Source organism: Molothrus ater, chromosome 21, assembly GCF_012460135.2.
Source record: "Molothrus ater isolate BHLD 08-10-18 breed brown headed cowbird chromosome 21, BPBGC_Mater_1.1, whole genome shotgun sequence".
Lineage (NCBI taxonomy): Eukaryota > Metazoa > Chordata > Aves > Passeriformes > Icteridae > Molothrus > Molothrus ater.
Genome location: NC_050498.2, coordinates 10254216 through 10273791, shown reverse-complemented (window position 1 = coordinate 10273791; position 19576 = coordinate 10254216). Strand labels below are relative to the sequence as shown.

At 49.9% G+C, this 19576-nt stretch overlaps 1 protein-coding gene across 1 annotated transcript; it reads left to right on the top strand.

The window, feature by feature from the left end:
• The first annotated feature begins 1866 nt into the window (after window positions 1–1866).
• Window positions 1867–17892, top strand: HEATR6 (HEAT repeat containing 6). The gene is made up of 20 exons (XM_036395295.2): window positions 1867–1971; window positions 2682–2789; window positions 3159–3299; window positions 4402–4517; window positions 4961–5075; window positions 5284–5385; window positions 5781–5918; window positions 6773–7050; window positions 8129–8306; window positions 8585–8791; window positions 9428–9527; window positions 9699–10051; window positions 10888–11010; window positions 11505–11591; window positions 12347–12481; window positions 13574–13696; window positions 14716–14840; window positions 15787–15883; window positions 16248–16452; window positions 16890–17892. Exons 3-20 carry the CDS (start codon window positions 3162–3164, stop codon window positions 17438–17440), a joined length of 3171 nt encoding a protein of 1056 aa, XP_036251188.1. The 5' UTR covers window positions 1867–1971; window positions 2682–2789; window positions 3159–3161; the 3' UTR covers window positions 17441–17892.
• Window positions 17893–19576: the final 1684 nt, after the last annotated feature.

The following is a 19576-nucleotide window of genomic DNA, read 5'->3' as shown; positions in this document are numbered from 1 at the left end:
TAACAGAGGAGGACTTGTGCTATTTTCCCTCCTGGCCACTGCTGAATGCTGCAGTTGGGGGATTTGGAGGGGTGAGTAAACCCGGAATATTGCCAGGCACTGGCAAATGTATCTTGGTGTAACATCACTGGCTTGAGTGGAGTTATTCCCCAAACCCACAGTGTCCTTACCCAGCTCTCAGCTGGTTTTGTTGCTTTACAACCCAGTCATGGATTTATTGGGGCCTCACAAAGCAGGGGCTGCTGTCAGAATGCACATTTCAGCACCATTAAAGGAAAGAGGAAAAGAAGAAACAGCTTTAAATATTTATTAATAAGTTTTTAAAATAAGAAATCACAAAATAAAATGGTGACAAAAGAAACAAAACTGAAAAAAGGTCCCTGAGTGTGGGTTTGGTAGGAATTTATGCAGAGTAGAGAAGCTGGGGAGGCAACACTGGCATTCCTGGGTTTGAAATCTCAAATCAATAATGAAGGAGGCCACATCACTTTTTCACACTGCCTCCCAGAGCACTCACAGGATCTCAAGCAGCTGCTCTCCCTGGAGCAATGTCCGGGCTGGGCTAGCACAGAGCTCTCTAAAATCTCTCAGGACTCTGATGATCCTTGTGGGTCCCTTCCAACACAGGATATTCTGTCATTCTGTAAAAATCATCCCTGCACAATAGTAGCATGCCTGGGGCTGTCTCTGCTCTGTGTTTCCCTGTGCCTGCCTCAGAGGCCTTTAGGGACTTTGAGGAACAAACAGCACAGGACAAAAGGAACGATAAAGGGAAGCAGCAGAGCAATTACCCAGAACCAGCCAGCCCAGGGCACAGAAGGACACCAAGGCCAGGGCACTGGTGGCACAGAACGTACTGTTCTTACTTAAGGTGGTCAGTGTGATAGGGAAATGCAAGGAGGGTAAAGCAGAGGTGAGGCTTTGCCTGGATGTGACATGGAAAGCAGCGTGTCCTGCCCTGGAGCCCCCTGTTCCTTCCCAGGTGATGTGTGCCCAGCGTTGGCAGCAGTCTGTGTGCGGCAAGGCAGGAGCACTGGGCTGAGCCCTGTTGGAGCGAATGTCCCCTGTCACCCAGGGCTTCCCAGGCCTTGGCTGCTGCTCCCGACCCTGTTCTCAGGGAATGTTAATTTGATGTTACCCATCAGCGAGATGTTAATGCAGATCCCATCCCCTTACGGGGAGCGGGTTTGTGTTCACAGCCACCGGTCCCCGTGTCCCCAGAGCTGTGTGATGGCAGCACGTTCTCTGTCTGGCCTGAACTGGGTACAGTCAGGGCTGGGACAGGGGTATGGGACAGGAGCAGGCTCTCACAGCACAGCACCTGATTTTGGCTTACAGCCATCACATCCTCCACACCAGGCAAAGTTCAGATTGGACACCGGGAAAACATCTCCATGCAACACGCTGTCCACCCTGGCACGGGCAGAGTCCCCGTCCCCGTGGGGATTTAAAAGCCGCGTGGATGTGGCACTTAGGGACACGGTGAGCGAGGGCCGGCTTGCTCTCGAGGGGCTGTCCCACGCTGGGTGACCCTGCGGCGGAACACTGCTGCTGTTCCCGTAGCCCCGGGCTGTTCCACAGGCGGGCGGGCACCGCCACCTGCCGCGGGCCCTGCCCGGCCCTCAGAGCCGCCGGGCCCGCCGAGCCGCCGTAGCCGCGGCCGCCCCGGAAGGGCTTCGGTTGCCATAGCGGCGGGGCGGGGCGCGGGCCATGGCGGCGGCGGGGCCGGGAGAGCCGGGGCAGCCAGCGGGGCCGGGCCCGGCCGGGTCACAGGCCATGGCGGGGCCGGGGCAGCCGGCGGAGCCGGAGGAGCCGGGCCCGGCCGGGTCGCTGCGGCGCTGCCTGGTGCGGCTGGGCGCGCTGCGGGCCCGGCCTGACGGCGGGGGCCGCCGCACGGAGCTGCACCTGCTCTTCGACCAGCTCATCTCGGAGAGCTGCGGGCCCGAGCCCGCAGCCGCGCCCGGCCCGCAGGTACCGCGGGATGGGCACCAGCACTGCCGCTGTGTCCGCGCGGGGAGAAGGAGGAGGAGGCGGCCGTGCCCGTGTGGGAGCGCACGTGTGGCTGGGCTGGGCCGGGGCTGCTGTGGGGACGGCGTGCTGCGGCTGTGCCCATCCCTGTGCTCATCCCTGTGCCCATCCCTGTGCCCATCCCTGTGCCCCGCCGTGCCCATCCCTGTGTCCCACTGTGCCCCGCTGTGCCATCCCCGTGTCCCCTCCTCGGGAGCCCCGAGGGTTCCAGCCCGCGTTCCGTTCCCCCGCTGCGGGCGGGATGTTCCCTCTGCCCACCTTCCCCTGGGCCCCTCTCTGGTGCTTCTGAGCTCTGCTGCCCTGTGCCAAAGCACTGCCGAGTGGAGGTGTGGGTGACACCAATGGGTGGGACTCGGCAATTTTTATAGTCTGATGTTGGAAAAACAGTAATTTTTTAAGCCTTAAAGCAAGCCCTTGAAAGCTGAGCAGTCTAGATGAGCCACATGGATGCTGCTCCATTGGCAACACACAGTACTTCATTATTACACTGGTTTGTCTTCATTTCATTTCCAAAGCAGGCTTACTTTGCACTTTGGAATTAATTGATTTTTGGACAGTACTCTTCTGTTCCTTGATCTAACTTGGTATTTTTCGTGAGCCGTTATTGCTGTCTTTGTAGTCCCTAAATAATAAACTGAGGCTTTCTCTTCCAGGATGTTTGTGCTGTGCTTGTCCAAGGCTGTCAGTTGGTTCCCCTTGATCAGGAACATCTTGTCAGCAAAGTCTGTCAGCTTATCCATCACTTACTCAACAGATATCAGGTAGGAAAAGTTTGGCCATGTCCCTCAATAAGCCAGGGGAATTCTGACTTTTTCCAGGGCTGTGGAGCCAACCTTCAGGCAGAGTTTCTTGGATTTTCACTATATTAGTTATTTTTGGGTAGTTGAGGCACTGATCTGGTTTTAGCATGGTTCCTCATAACACCACCTCTCAGTCAGAAGGGATTCACCGTGGGAAATAGTCTTGGTTTTAGGACACTTGTACAGATTTATCCATTCCTGGTCAGGTGTGATCTCTGCTGTAGTATGATTTTAACAGCCACATCACCCAAATCTCTGACCAGTTTCTCAGGGTTTATTGACTGCAGTAGTACAAGATTATATTTATCTTGACATTTTCTGTTATGACAGGTGATGGTTGACGAGCAGAGCTTGAATTTCCTTCTCTCCTACTGCATCTCTGCTCTGAGGCAGTGCAGCTCCTGGACACATGTTGAAATTCTGCAAGCATTAGCAGCTCTTGTTTACAATAATGGGCCTAAGTGTCAGAAGGTGAGTTTACAAACAGAGAGAAAGTAACAACAAAAGTATTTGCACATCTGCTGTTTGTACTTTATTTTTTCCGAGAGAAAGAATAAAAAAGTTCTCAAATTGTGTTACCTTTCATGCTAAGATCAGATCCCATTTAAATAGTGGCTGATATTTATAGGAAAGCTGAATTTCAGTTGTATTTATTAATAATTATTATTCCCCTGTGGAATACTCTGTACCTGCAGGCTGCAGCTGTTGGGATCACCATTAAATAAGGGCACAGGTTTAGCCTGCAGACCAACCACCCTGTGCCTCAGGCAGGAAGACCACAGGGAGCTTGAAATTGCACATAACTCCCCAGGCAGGCTCCAGAAATCCATCCTGTAACCAGATCAGGGCTTTTGCTCAGAGGCTCTCAGGTATCAATCCTGTGTGAGCTCCTTGTTGCTGCAGCTGACAGCGTTTGAAAAGCTGAATCCTCCTGCTGTCAGCAGCTCGTGGCAGCTTGCAAAGCAGTGTCTGCTGTTGGGCTGAGCATGGGGTGGTGATGCTCACAGCTTGGGAGCTGCCAGCTTGTGTGGGCTTGGAGCCCATGGAGTGGCAGCAGCTTGGTGCAGCAGTTGTTCCTAGCTCAGCTCCATGTCTGGGAAGAGAGCATAAACGGGGACTCAGCTGAACTGTGCTCAACTCTGTCCTTTCTTAATACAAAATAAGAGCACTTAAGGAATTAAGGTTTTCATGCTGTTTTTTGTAAACATAAATCTGTCTCTGGAATCTGAAATTGCAGCTGAGAATTTTTAGAGTTTGTTTTACTTCTCATTATCGTGCTTCGATTTTTGATTGGTAATGAATTAAATTAATTTCACTAAGTCAGGTCTGCTCTGCCCATGATGGTTGTCAGTGGGTGACCCTCTCCTTGTCCAACTCATGAGCCTTTCCTTATATTTTCTCTCCCCTGCCCATCTGAGGGGCAGTTTTGGTGGGCACCTGGTGTCCAGCCAGGCTCCAGCCACCTCCCATGATGTTCAGCCCCCAAACAGCAGACCCGGGAGGCTGAGGGAGGAGCACTGACCCCTAATGGCTCTTGGTGGGTTTTCAGTTTGTTTGTTCACTTTGTTTTCAGTTCCTCCCGGATCTGCTGGGCACAGCTGGGCTCCTGCTGCAGTTCAGTGACCCTGCCCAGCCTGACGTGGAGCTCAGGAGGGCAGCCGTGCGCAGCATGGCCAACCTGTGTCTCAGGTGGGTACAGCCCCTTTCTGGGGGGTTACAAAGTGCACATCTGCCAGCACGGGGTGTAGGTGCATGCATGTGAAATGCAGAGCTTCAGCTGTGCATAAACCCCTAACTCTCAGTCTTGCAGAAATGGTGTTACAGGGGTTAGTTTGGGGAAGAAAAGAAAAGCTTTGTGCTGCCTGGTTTATCGTGCAGAAGGTTTCCTTTTGTCCTCTGTGTGGTAGAGCTGGCCCCTTTGCATCAGCCATCCATCCATCCATCCATCCATCCATCCATCCATCCATCCATCCATCCATCCATCCATCCATCCATCCATCCATCCATCCCTTCCTTTCCATCCAGCCATCCTCTGCAGGCTAACAGAGGGCTTGGGTGGCACTTTGTGTAACTTTATGAACCTGTGGACAGACTAGAAACCAACCTCGTGTCTCCTCCTGCTCTAATTTTAGTGTCCCTGGGCAGCCATACCTGGATGAGTCCTACAGAAGTGTCTGTTTTCAAACTTTCCTAAGTGTTCTGCAGTCTTCAAAAACCACTGATGTGGATGACATCACTTTTTGCATGGTAAGTGTGAGTCTATTGTCTAAAATACTCTAATTAGGAGGTTGTGCATGGAATTTGGAATGTTGTGAATTAAGATTTTGCTTTAATAGTCTATAATTTGACATGTTACTGTCCCAATTGAGCAAAACTGTAACTGCCTAGAAAGTTACTTGAAAGATGTGAACTTGCAGCATTTTTGGAAGGAAACTAAGTAATTCTTTATTTTCAGTTACTGCAAAGTGCACTGAAAGGTGTCCAGTCACTTCTCAACGGTGGGAAGATGAAACTGATGCAAATTGACCAAATTGGAGCTCTTCTGGCAGTGTTAAAGGTAAATCCTTAAATCCACCTGGAGGAAGAGGCAGCCCCTGGCAGGTTCCAGGTGCTGTTAAGTGGGAAACAGTAGAAGGTGAACAAGAGGGAGCAGAGAAGCCTGGGCATGGGGGGAAATGGAGTGTGAGATGTTAAAGAAAAATATATTGAGTTTCTTTCACAGCATCTTCACTGCACTTCCCACTGCAGAATGTGAGAGGAAGATGGGAGGCTTGGGGTTTTTTGGACCTACTCGAAATCCTTCTACATGTAGATGGATTTCAGATGTTGCATGGAGATGTTATACATGGGAGAGGCAGGACCTGGGGGAAGGGGCACAGCTGAAATTGGTGAATTCAGTAAATCTGTGCATGAGAAAAGGACAGAACTCTAACCCTTGTGTTCCTGTTGCAGAAATGCATGTTCCATGGGCTGCCAGGACTGAGCATTGAGGTGCCCACAGCCCTGTACCCTGCTCCCTTACCTCAGTATGATAAAAGGTCACCTGTCAAGCAGGAGCAGTCAGAACCAGCCACCTCTAAGCAGACAGGGGTAAGCTGGGCTGCTCCTGGTTCTCCAGCCTGTTTCTTGTGTTGTGTCTTACCTCTCATGGTATTGGTGGCTCTTCATGTCCTGAGCATGTGGCACATTTAATTCTTTTCTTCCAAGGTGATGATTACAGATTCTGCACTGAGTAAAATTGCTTTGGGAACTCAGGTGACAGGAACAAATGGCTCTGCAGGGCTTGGCTTTCCTCAGTTAAGCTCTGTGCAACAATTATTCATCCAGAGCCAAGAATTCCTGGCCTGCAGGCAAGGGATTGATGCGTGCAAACTCACCAAAGCTTTTGATTTTATAAGTCACGTTTTCTCTCCTAACACTTGCACAATTGTTTGACTCTTTCTTAAGGAAGTCAAGTTCATTTAAGACTGATTTCTTGCCTCATCTCTTCTGCTCAATCCTTCTACAGGTTATTTTTTAACGTGTGAATACTTTGGATTACTGATTATCTGAAAGACATTAGAGAAAATAAGGTTATCTAGTCATGTTGACTTGTTTTTATTTAGGTGCTGAAAAGGAAAGTTACTTAGTGTTACCTACTGTAAATCTAAAAGAACTACAGAAGTATTTAGTGTTGTTCTTTAATCACTTTTGTGTGAAATATGATTTTTAGCTAAAAGTTTCCTTGGATATATTTTGCTTTAGGGATGAAGAAACCAAAGGTTAGTTTTTGAGGCTATTCAGTTACAAACTGTTTACTTAGGTATTACTGAAATTTTGTGCCTATTGAAGGATACAAAAACTCAGATGCTGAAGAGTGACTGTGTGTAGAGTATTGCAGAGACATGTAACTGCATTTATGTATCCATTAAACATTGACTAAAAAAATCAATTTTTTGTCTTAGAGCCGAAGAAAAAAGTGCAAAGGGAAGCAAAAGAAGGGAGAGTTTGGAGAAGAAGGAAGAGAAGATTCAGGGGATGCAGGAGAAGAGTCGGTGCTGGGAGCAGACATGGTGAAATTGCAGCTGGGGGATGTGCAGAGCAGCCCTTGCCCCCAGGCTCGGCCTCGTGTGTCAGATGTGTGTGCTGGGAAGGACCCCCCGAGCTGCCAGCCCTGCAAACGCCTCAGCAGCAGCGAGTCAGAGTACTCTGACACTGAGGGTGGAATACAGAGCAAAGTGAGGTGATGCAGTGCTCATAAACACACAGAGCAGTGCCATGGGTTCATACAGAGCAAAGTGAGGTGATGCTGTGCTCATAAACACACAGAGCAGTGCCATGGGTTCATACAGAGCAAAGGGAGGTGATGCTGTGCTCATAAACACACATGGGATCCACAGAGCAGTGCCATGGGTTCATACAGAGCAAAGGGAGGTGATGCAGTGCTCATAAACACACAGAGCAGTGCCATGGGTTCATACAGAGCAAAGTGAGGTGATGCTGTGCTCATAAACACACAGAGCAGTGCCATGGGTTCATACAGAGCAAAGGGAGGTGATGCTGTGCTCATACACACACAGAGCAGTGCCATGGGTTCATACAGAGCAAAGGGAGGTGATGCTGTGCTCATACACACACAGAGCAGTGCCATGGGTTCATACAGAGCAAAGGGAGGTGATGCTGTGCTCATACACACACAGAGCAGTGCCATGGGTTCATACAGAGCAAAGGGAGGTGATACTGTGCTCATAAACACACAGAGCACTGCCATGGGTTCATACAGAGCAAAGGGAGGTGATGCTGTGCTCATACACACACAGAGCAGTGCCATGGGTTCATACAGAGCAAAGGGAGGTGATGCTGTGCTCATAAACACACAGAGCAGTGCCATGGGTTCATACAGAGCAAAGGGAGGTGATGCTTTGCTCATACACACACAGAGCAGTGCCATGGGTTCATACAGAGCAAAGGGAGGTGATGCTGTGCTCATAAACACACAGAGCAGTGCCATGGGTTCATACAGAGCAAAGGGAGGTGATGCTGTGCTCATAAACATACGTGAGATCCACAGAACCCTTCCACACCATCCTTTGTTCTTAGTCAAAACTGCCGAGGGAATCACTTTCCCTTTTGATTTATGAGATGGTACGAGAAAATTGGAAGGCAATAATTTGTGTTGGTGTGGAAGTAAATTTGTTCTTCCTCTTCCTGTTCTTGGTCTAAAAGATTTCCTCTCACAGCCAGCCACTAATACACATGAAAGAGGTGGAGCCCATCCCTTGTCCCTGCTGTTCTCATTAATCTTTTGGTTTGTGTTTAAGGTCTTACCAAGCCAATGTTCGCCAAGGGGCTCTGGCCTGTTTCCTCTCCACTATAAAGTCAATAGAAAAGAGAGTTCTGTATGGCTACTGGTCAGCATTTGTTCCTGATGCCCCTGGTATTGGCAGCCCCCAGTCTGTGTCTCTGATGACTATTGCTCTGAAGGACCCTTCTCCAAAGGTGAGGCACTTCTGAGTACAAAAATTGTTCTGTTTTCCCCCATTAATCTTAGGAGTTGTCTTATCTCGCCTTCAGTAAGTATTTGACTGCTGCCCAAGAACTAAATAGAAAGCATTGGCTAAGGAAACAAAGGATTGGTTCTGTATTGCCTAAAGTTATGAAAAAACCATAGCTGGAGTTGAATTTTCTCTTTCTACAGAGGATTTAATGTATTTTAAAATTCTTCACCCAGCTCAAAGGAGGTGTTAAAAGGTATCACAAATGTTTTATCATTTCAGACACGTGCCTGTGCCCTTCAAGTCCTCTCAGCCTTCCTGGAAGGTTCTAAGCAGTTCCTGTCTGTGGCTGAAGATGCCAATGATCACAAGAGAGCTTTTACTCCCTTCTCTGTCACCATTGCCTCCAGCATCCGGGAGCTGCACCGCTGCCTGCTGCTGGCCCTGGTGGCAGAGTCCTCCTCTCAGACACTGACCCAAATAATCAAGGTACCTGCACTGTGGATGTGCCACATGCTCCCACTGGTCTCTACGTTATGTCCTGAAGAAAGATTGCACAGAATTGCTGTGAGGTGTGAGGTGGTGGTGGTGACAGACAGATCTTTGTCATCTCAGAAGAGTTCACTGAGTCATCCTACAAAATCATGGAATCACAGAACCCAATCACCTTTGGCTTGGAAGGGACCTTAAAGATCACCTTGTTTCAATCCCCTGCTGTGAACAGGGATAACCTCCATTAGACCAGGTTCCTCAGAGTTCCATCCAGAGTCTGGGGGCTTCTTTTCAGCACAGTTCTCTTTTTTCTGCGTTTTTTTAGTCTTTTTGGAGCTGAATGAACCTGTAAAATGATTCGGAAGACTCACATTCCCTTTAAAACTGGAATCCAAATTGACAAATCCTTCCATGGGCTATCAAAATTCCTTGGTCTTTGTGCCACCTCACAGTACTTAAATCCTTGTTCTTAGGAACCAAGTTTGTATCCAGTGTTCACACAGCAGATAATTGGGGTGGCTTTTTTCAGTGCCCTCAGATAATGAGTTGTGTGAGTGACCTAAATTACAAATGTAAAACCAGACCTGTTGGAGGCCAGGCTGACATTGTAACCAGCACCTTTCTCTGTTTCAGTGCCTTGCAAACTTGGTGTCCAACGCACCCTACAGCAGATTGAAACCTGGGCTGCTTACCCGGGTGTGGAACCAGATCAAGCCCTACATCTCTCACAAAGGTTTGCAGTCTCTCTGCTGTATTCCTCCCCTCCTCTGTGCTCCATAATTCAAAATTCAGAGGCAGTGGATGGTTATATGTTATAATCTATCTGAGGGAGGATGCTGGGCGATCACTGAGGTTCTAATGGAGCTTTTTTTGCTTTTTCTTCTCCCCCCATTGTCTCTTGCAGATGTCAACGTTCGAGTTTCCAGCCTCACCCTGCTGGGGGCAATCGTTTCAGTGCAGGCACCTTTGCCAGAGGTGCAGCTGCTCCTGCAGCAGCCCGGCTGCTCCTCAGGGCTGAGCAGCAGTGGCAGTGCAACCCCTGGGCGTGAGCAGTGGAGGAAGGCAGTGCCCTGGGCAGGGCAGAGCCCCCAGGGCAGCCCTGCAGGCTGTGCCCCCCCTGAGCCCTGCTGGCTGCTGTGCCTGTGCGTGTCCCTGGTCATCCTGCCCCGGGAGGATTCCTGCTCTGACAGTGACGCTGCCTTCCCCTCCCTGGGCAGCGTCTACGAGCCGTGTCCCCTGCGCCTGGAGGCCCTGCAGGTGGGAGGGCTGCTCCTGCCTCCATCCAGTGCCTCCCTCCCTTGTGGGGTCCCTTTGCTCCCTGCTCTCTCAGGGGATTTCTCACTGAGTGCTGCTGCAGTGGGGCTGAGCTGCTGTGGCTCAGGGAGACACGATTCAGCCACAGCGGGACTGTCCCACTGCAGACCTGCTGCACCAGGTTCATCTGCTTGGGATTTTTTATCTTTTGTACTTTTTTCAATATTATCTGGGGGTGTGTGCTGGCAGACTGTGAGTATTCCCCATGCAAACTCCTCCATACAGAATCCAAATAAAAGTTTTGGTGGAAAACAGTGGGGAAGAGCCCTGCAGTCAGAGAACAGTCTGCAAGGAGCTATGGAGTGACTCAGGAAGTACCTGTGGATGCTGAGGCTTGGCTTGGTTTTTATTCATGTAGCCACAGCAAAGGGTAAGATTTTGGAACGTGCATCCCAAGAAGTCTCACTCTTTTTCTGGAACAGTAAATATTTGTTAAATCCAGCTTCACAGAAGGCAGCAGCAGTGTTACAGGAGGTACAGAATGTCTTGCTCTCAGTTTTTTTGGCTACAGGAGCCCTCGCTTACACTAAATAATTCATGGCCTTGCTACCTGATCGTGCTTCTGTGGCTCTTCTTTGAACAATAAAATGGAACAGGGAGGCTTTTAATCAGCTCTAGTATTCCAGAAGTTGTGCTGCAAGGAGTATCTGTTACATCAGAGCTCAGTATATGGTGCCAGGGTTGATTAGCCCATTAACATCATTTCAGTGTGTAGTTGGGGTATTTTGGGTAAATAGAAGGAAGAAATGCTGAATGGGATTTCTTTTGTCTGTGTTTAGGTGTTGGCTCTTCTTGTGAAAGGTTATTTCCCTATGACTCAGAGCTATTTCCTGGGACTTGGAGAAGTGGCTTGCAGATGCATGGAAGAAATGGATCCATCCATTCAGCTTCATGGAGCCAAAGTAAGAGCAGGAGACACGTCAACATTGTGTTACCAAGTCAGTTTTATCTGTCTGGGTGCTTTGCAAATGCAGATGAGTGGTGCTGAATATTCAGAGCATCTGTGAGTGTGATATAGAAATGCAGTACAGTATAGAAATGCACCTTCAGCTTCCAGTCTTGAAGTCTCAGCAGAATTTTGTGGCTCTGCTGAGTCACCAGGAAGCTTGGGAAGTGCAAGGAGCACAGCACTGGTGCTTCCCTGGCTGAGCATCAGCTGGGGCAGGGACTGGACTCTGTGACCCAAAGATTTCCTCTTTGCAGTGGTTTGCTATGCTGTGCTTGCTGGAGACTTTATGTAGGAAAGGCTTTTCCTCTAATTCCAGTACTAGCAGGGACAGAACAGCCCAAACCAGTACTGAATCTTTGCTTTTTGTTCCCTGGGTGAGTAGATGCAGGTTCTGTAGCTCCGTGAGTCACCCCTGATGAGAACCCCCTTGCTCTTTGTTGTCTGTAGCTTCTGGAGGAGCTGGGCACGGGTGTCCTGCAGCAGCACAAACCTGAGTCCCCCACTGCCCCCGAGCAGAGGGTGCCTGTCAGCGTGGTAAGTGTGAGATTCCCCCTCGCTGAGCTCCTTCCCTGCCCTCTGCACAGTCCCTGGCACACACACAGACAATTGCAGGGAGGCAGGAAGGGACTCAGGCTGCAGCTCTGTGCATGCCAGTATGGACAGTGTCTGGAGACTTCCTGCAGTCACTTGGCATTTGTTCTTGCCTGTGGACAGATGTCCTGGGGTTTATATCTTTTACATGGTGTTAACCCTGTGTCTTTGCCTCTCCTCTTCCCAACTCTTGCAGCCTGCTGTAGCTCAGAGCTGGAGAACAGCACTGATTTTGTGTGTGTCATTACTGCTGCATAAAACTTTCAGAATTTTCGTGAATTTGCATTGTTAAAGTGCCAGCCTGATCACAAGTACAGAGAGAGTGGCCAGAACCACAATATAAGTGAATTTAGAGAAATTCATTAGCTGTTTGTTGGCTGAGTTTGCAGAAGCTGAGTAATATGGGCCTGTTTAAGTCTTCCTTCTGTGAGCAGAAGACAAGCTTAAAAATCTCTTTGGCTCATGCTTAGTTTTGAGCCTACAAGACAGGAAATGTGTTCAGTAGCATCAGGTTCCTGTTACTTGCTATGAATGTAAATTGTCAGGCAAATGAAAACACTCAGCTGTGTGGATTCAGGAGTGGGATTGCAACTCTATTTAAAGCAGTTCAAATTTCAGCATATGATGATCATCTTTAAGACAAGAAGTTAGGCTTAATTGCTGAGTTTAGAAGATAAACCTGGCTGCTTCTCCTGCAGGTTGTGACCTTCTGGACGATGATGTTAAATGGGCCCTTGCCTGGCACCCTGCAGAACTCCCCCCATGCCACTCTCCAGACAAGTGCCTGTGATGCCCTGTCCTCTATCTTACCAGAGGCTTTCAGCCTCCTGCAGGTAGGAGAACACACCTTTACATGTGGTGCTTTTACCTTTCAGGCTTTGTCCTTGTCCATCAGGTTACAGTAGTGTAAAGCCTTTTAAAACTTGCCAGGAGAAAGTAAAGAAACCTTCCCTTTTTTTTTTTTTTTTTTTTTTTTCTTTCTGAACATTGTGACTGTTGAAGGCTGGAAAGGGCAGTGTTGGGAGTAATTAGCCTGTCAGAACAATTAAACTGTGGGTCACAGCAGCTGTTTGGCCCTGCCATGAATACCCAGCCTTGGCAGTGATGCACAGGAGATGGAGGACAAGGATTTCATGGCATGAGGGAGGGCTGAGGGATTGTTATTCTGCTGATTAATCCTTTGAAGAGCTGGCTGAGCCAATAGCCAGGGCCTGATGTTGTGCAGCCGTTTGCATGTGTGTTTTTTCCCTTTGCAACACGAAATATGCTTTTAAACATGAAAGCCTTGGCAGTGGATCCCCTCTGCATTGTGCAGCTGCTTCTGTGTCACTGTGTCCTTGCTGGGGAGTGCTCTGCCGGATCTCATTTGCCCAGGAATTGCTGCTCCAGCAGTATCTCTGGAATTCTCCAAGTACAGCGTGTACTTCATCCCCTGCACTTTGATCCCATTCCCTCTCCTGTCCCTGTGGCCAAGTGGGGTCAAGTCAGTGCCCACTCTGACCTTCTGTCATGGGCTGGTGAGCTGACAACCTGTCCTGGTTAACAAGGGGCACAGAGGGAGGGGAGGCAGGAGCAGCCCATCCTCTGAGTCAGCCCTGATGGGCCATTCCTGTGGGTGACAGCAATACTCTGATTTCCTTCTTGCTCTTAGCCAACAGCAGAGGTCTGTGTCCTGGAAGCATTCCTGATTCCTGGAATCACTCCTCAATTCACTTTATCCAGAGCATGCTCTGAGTGGAAGCTCCTTCAGACACAGGGAATTTGAGAGAATTTGTGTGTCCCTGTGGGACAGAGCTCTCCTCAGCCCCCCTCTGCCACTGCTGCTCCTCTTGCAGGGTGACCAGCAGATCCTGTGTGTCACCTTGCTGTTCCTCTTGCAGGGTGACCAGCAGATCCTGTGTGTCACCTTGCTGTTCCTCTTGCAGGGTGACCAGCAGATCCTGTGTGTCACCTTGCTGCTTGGCCTGAACCACAGTGAGAACCCCCTGGTGAAAGCTGCTGCTGCCCGTGCCCTGGGAGTCTACATCCTCTTCCCGTGCCTCAGGCAGGTCAGAGCCAGCCCATCCCTTCTTCTGAGCCATTCTCTGATGAACCATAAGATGTGGGACATGGATTTGTTTGCAGTTAATTTGCTTTACTTTTGGCCTCTAGTGTATTTATAGTTTTCCTTACTGGCTCCAGGCCTGCTCTTGCCTTTGAGAGCAGAATCAGTGCAGCTTTAAGGGAGGTGGAGCAGAAGAGAGGGGGAAAGGAGAGAGGTCAGGATCCTCCCAGGCTCTCAGGGATGGGAGCTGGGTGGGTGGGTTGGCACAGAGGAGCTGCAAGAGGTGAGGGGGAGCTGGGATGAAGGGAACAGCTCTGCAGTGCTCTGGGGAGTTTGGTGTTGGACTCGATCCTTGAGGTCTTTTCCAACCTCCAGGATTCTATGATTCTAACAAGATTTTAATGGAAAGCCTTCAGTTTTGCTTAAAACTAAGAAATAAAGCTTATTTGGAGGGAAAAAAAGGAATTTTTCCTACAAAATATCATCTTAGCTTGGCTGAGCTGGAAGATTAGTTTTTACAATGTAACCTCTAAGTGAGTGATTTTAATAAAAAAATATGCAGTAGCTGACTTTGGAGTTTAATTCCAAAATATTTTGAAAGAAAATCCTTTACCATAGGCACATGTAATGTGCCATAGAAGAGAAGATTAGACAGGCAACTCAACAGGGAGTCTGGAGAAGCAATTACTTTAAGAGTGGGATTTGATGGGTATAAGGTTGGCAGTCCATGTAATTATGTTAAAATCCAAAGTAACTAAATCACCAATGGAATTAAATAATCCATAGAAGCTTTTCAGCAACAGCTACCCAAGAGTGGTGGACTTGGTCAGCATTCAGGCTTGGACTGTTAATTAAAGGTCAGGCAAAGCTGCAGACAGCACCATGAGCTCATTAGAAGTTGTCACCTGGAAAAGTAAATGAGCAGAGCTGGTCTCTCTCTCTCCTTTTCCCTGGAAAAAGCAGAGTGTGTTACTAAGAAAATCACCTGTGTTTTGAGAGCTGTGTGACTTTTTGCTTTGGCAGGATGTGATGTTTGTGGCAGACACAGCAAATGCCATTCTGACCTCCCTCCATGACAAATCTCCCAACGTCCGTGCCAAGGCAGCCTGGTCCCTGGGCAACCTGACAGACACCCTGATCATCAACATGTAAGTGCCAGCCCCTGCCCTGTGTGTGCAAATGCTCTGTGGAAAGGGTGCTCAGGCACTGGGGGGGCTGCCCAGGGGGGTTTGGAGTGCCTGTCCCTGCAGGTGTCCAAGGAACACTCAGGGTCTGGGCTGGGGACAAGGTGGGCATCAGGCACAGCTTGGACTCAATGCTCTGGAAGGGCTTTTCTAACCAAGATGATTCTGTGATCCTTAACATCAAAAAAAGCTGAATTTTGGCTTGGATCCTCCTTTTTAACCACCCTCTGCCTGTGTGTCTGCCAGTGTGGGACACTGCTTGAGCATCCTGTATCCATCTGGGAACAGCTTCCACTATCCCAGCTTGCTCCAAGCCCTGTCCAGCCTGGCCCTGGACATTTCCAGGGATGGGGCAGCCTCAGCTTCTCTGGGCACCCTCACAGGGATCAGACTTTTTCTAATATCTGATCTAAACCTACTCAGTTTTAAGCCATTCCCCCTTGTCCTGTCACTCTAAGGACAGGCTTTTTAAAACTTTTCACTTTTCAGTTTTCCATTTCTTGTGTGTTGCTTGGTGTAATTACATGGTTCCTTACTTTCAACATAACACAAGTAAAATTAATAAATATTTAACCCTTCCTCAAGCCAGAGACTGAGGGAAGCCCAACCTACTGTTACATTTTTAACAGGAAAATAGTTATCATATATTCCTGCTGCAGAATTGCCCCTGAGCCATTCCTTGCCCTCTGTTTTTTATTACAGATTTAACCATTGCTAACCAGCTTTCTTGCATTGATAGTTTGGTTTTAAATTAATAAACATAGTGGTCACATGCAGAAAGGTCTGCCTTACATATTAGCCCTCTAAAGAGTGAAGGTTGTTCATGGGCCTTTATAAAGGGTGGTATCACATCTGTGATGTGGGGATGGAGCAGCCCAGCTGGGTGTTCACAGGGTGGTTCTCCTGCCAGGGAAACCATGGGACAAAGCTTCCAGGAGGAGCTCTCTGATCTCCTGCTGCTGAAATTGCTGCGCTCTGCCACAGAAGCATCCAAGGACAGAGACAAGGTGAGGCTGGGGGGAAGGAGAGTGGGCTTGGTGGAGTTCATTAACCCCTGCATTAAAAACAGAAAAGGAAAAAGGCACCAGTTACTTCAGGTCTCTTTGCCCCATTGTGTGAGGGGAGCTGCAGCTCAGACCCTCCCCTCAGGGGGTGTTCAGAGGGCTCCTGTGTTGTTTGGATTACAGGGATTTGACTGGGCTTCTCCACAGTGCAGGGGGGTTTTGGTTTGGCTTGTGGCCCTGTGCAGAGAATGATCTTTCTGGTGGCATTTAGGAAGATCCAGTGTGATTCCAACTGTGCTCCTTGCTGGCTCTGAGATGATTTCAAATCAAACCCTGCAAAGACCCGGGAGGTTTTTGTGTGTTCCAGGTGAAGAGCAACGCTGTCCGTGCCCTTGGGAACGTGCTGCATTTCCTGCAGCCCTGCCACGTGGCCAACCCCAGGTTCAGGGAGGCCATCGAGGAGTCCCTGCAGGCCCTGATTGCCACGGTGGGCAGCGAGGCCACCATGAAGGTGCGCTGGAACGCCTGCTACGCGCTGGGCAACGTCTTCAAGAACCCTGCCCTGCCTCTGGGTGAGAGCCTGTCCCCTGCCCGGGCTGCTCTGCACGTGGGGGCTGAGCACATCCTCATCTCTGCTGCCACTGGGGTGGAGAGGGAGGGGGAAGGCAGCAGAGCTGAGTCTGGGTGTCACAGCTCTCCCAGGGCTCTGCCCATGGAGCAGACTCAGCTCCTTCAGTGCCAGTGCAGGGGTAACTGCTGTGTTCAGCTGGATCTGTCATGTCAGGAAACAGTGGGATTATAGGTGTGAATAAATGCCAAATGTCCTCTTGTAAAACTTCAGGAGATTAACTGTTTTAACTAATATTTCATTTCATAACTCTTGATTCTCTCATTTAAACCACAATAAATTCAATAAATGTCTGCCCATTAAATATTCAGGAGACATTTATAGTTTTGCATATTTTGGCTGATTAAAAAAGGGGTTTTCTTTTTTGTTTTTTTTTTTCAGGAGAAGCTCCTTGGGCCACAGAAGCTTTCAGTGCCCTTTCCTCTGTAGTCAAGTCCTGCAAGAACTTCAAAGTGCGGATCAAGTCAGCCATGGCCCTGTCCATCCCCAGCAGGAGGGAATGCTACGGCTCCACGGAGCAGTTCTGCCACATCTGGAGCGCCTTGGTGGTGGCCCTGCAGAGGAGCGAGGACACCGAGGACTTCCTGGAGTTCAAGTACAGCTCCAGCCTGAGGAGCCAGCTGTGCCAGGCCCTGCTGCACCTGCTGCAGCTGGCCAGGAGCTCAGACCTGCCCCTGCTCGGGAGCAGCCTCCGGGAGCACGGCCAGGCCATCCGGCCCTACGTGCTGCAGTACCTGAGCTCCCCGGGCCAGGAGGGCGAGGCAGGGGCGCCCACGGACCTGAGGGACAGGGAGAGAGCATTGCAGGGAGCCATCGAGCACCTCAGTGCCATGGAGACAGAACTGCAGGGCAAGGCCAGGCTCAGAGTGTCCCTGTTCCTGGAGGATGTCCTGACACACCACACCAGTGCCACGGAGCTGGCAGAAGCTTGAGGGAAATGAGACCCATTCCAGTGACCAAATCTTCCACAGGGAGCACAGAGCTGTGTTCCCTTGCACAGGACATCCAGAGGAAAAGTTTCCTGCTGCTGATATTAAGTATTTTGTTCCAGACTTTATTAATAATGCCTCTAGGACTTCTTTTTTATATTATTACTATTTTTTATTGTTGTGTTTGGGGAACTCTGCCCTCCCTGGGGCTGGTTTGTGCACTTTGCTGTCACAGCGTCTCCACTTGGAAAACAAACGCCTTTTCCTCCTCTGTGTGTTTTATAAAGCTGCCTGTTCCTCAGCTTATCTCAAAGCATTTTCTTCCTATTGCTGCAGGATCCAGAATCGTGTTTGTAAAGCAGGGGGCTGGAAGAATTTTGTTTTTCAGAGCACTGCAAATGTTGTCACTCTTGTGTTCCTGCAATAAACCCAAATATGCCAATATTTGAAGAATAGCTTAGAGCAAACAGCCTTTGCCTTTAGCTGTCTGTGTTCCCAGTGCTGTACACCTGGCCTGAGCCTCCCTGCTGCCTCCACTCATCCTGTCTTCCAAAAAAATCACAATTCCTTCTTTCCAGGTGGATGGTACTGTGCTGCCTAAGCCAGAAAATTCAAAGTAGGTTCTCCAAGGCTGGAATTTTGGCTCTCCAGGCACCTGTGTGGGAGGTGCAGTGCTGTTCTAACAGCACATGGATTTGTTTGTGGTTCTGGAGTTCTGTCCCCTTCCGTTCCTTTCTGCTGCTGTTACTTGCTCTGTGTTTGCTCTGTGCTTACTCTGCTGATAGCCAGGGGAGTGCTGGGCTCTCTGATGTTGCTGGGGACAGATCAGCAGCTCCAGGAATGAGCAGGGCTCTGGGGCTCTCAGAGTTAAGTGCCTGCTGTCCTAACCCTGGGCTGGATGTTTGAACAGAGCTCAGGGCAAGCCCTGCCTGTCGTAAAACCTTGGGGGGATACAAAATTCATCTGCTTTGTTCCTCCACCCTCGCCGCTGGTTCCAGCAGGCCTCAAGTGCTGAGAGTATCCAAAACTTCCTGGAGCAAGGGAGCCTTTTCCAGGGCATGGATGGATGGATGGATGGATGGATGGATGGATGGATGGATGGATGGATGGATGGATGGATGGATGGATGGATGGATGGATGGATGGATGGAGCCAGTTCTCTGCCAGGGATGAGTTCTGCTGCTCTGCCAGCCCTGTGAGTGTGGTCAGGCTGGAAACCTGGCATGGGGGCAGAGCTGAGCATCCCTGCTGGGCCTGTCCTGGCTCTGTGACACATTTGCACTTCAGCTTCACTTGCTCCTTTCCTCTCTGCCTGCTGCAGCTGTAGCTGATCCCATCTTTGAGCTCCCACACCTGAACCAAGCCTGTGTTTCTGCGCTGCCCTGGGGAGAAATCTGTCCCATAGCCACTGAAAGCACAACTTTGCCTGGATTTCTGTCCCAAAGTTGCTGACATCTCTAGAGCTGCCTCCATCCTGTACCAGCTGGAATGCTGGGGCAGCTGTGGCACCTGGGGCAGGGTGTACCTGAGCTGAGTGTGCTCCAGCAGCCCCATCCAATGTCAGGCTGTTCTCTGAGCAGAGAAATCTGTGGTTTTGTGCACCCCAGGAAGCGGATGGGAGCTGCTGTTATTACCAATAGGGCATCCCCCTTTGCCAACCCTCTGGGGACAAAGGGCTGTGCCCTGCTGTGCCCGGGGCCATCCCTCACTGCCCATGAGAGGCACAGGGCAGCCCCCAGCCCCATCCTCCAGGGCCTGGTGGGGCACGAGGTGCTGGGGGCTGGGGAAAGGCAGCACCTTCCCCACCCTGGCCAAGGTTTTATTGTACTGCCTCTTTATTGTTGTGTTTACAAGCCAGGCCCTTTATAGGTTTTCCTATGAATAGTTCCAAGGAGAAGGTAATTACCTTATCACATGCAGGATGATTTATAGCCAAGGTGGCAAGGGACATTCAGCTCCACATCGGCTCCGTTTGAAAGACAATCCGCCCGTTCTTCCCGGGGTCACTGGGTGGGGAAAACAAAAGGGCTTTGCTTTAGTGCCCGGCCCGATGGCAGCCCGGGGATGTCTCCTGCACCGAGCCCTGGGCTCGTCGCCCACCTGCAGCCCCTGGGGACACCTGCGGTGGTGGCTCTGCCC

Coding starts and splice junctions, on each gene's coding strand:
- HEATR6 (XM_036395295.2), top strand. CDS start 3,162: ATGGTTGACGAGCAGAGCTTGAATTTCCTTCTCTCCTACTGCATCTCT. Junction 8,792..9,427: donor CACTGACCCAAATAATCAAG/GTACCTGCACTG, acceptor TCTCTGTTTCAG/TGCCTTGCAAACTTGGTGTC. Junction 12,482..13,573: donor AGGCTTTCAGCCTCCTGCAG/GTAGGAGAACAC, acceptor TTCCTCTTGCAG/GGTGACCAGCAGATCCTGTG.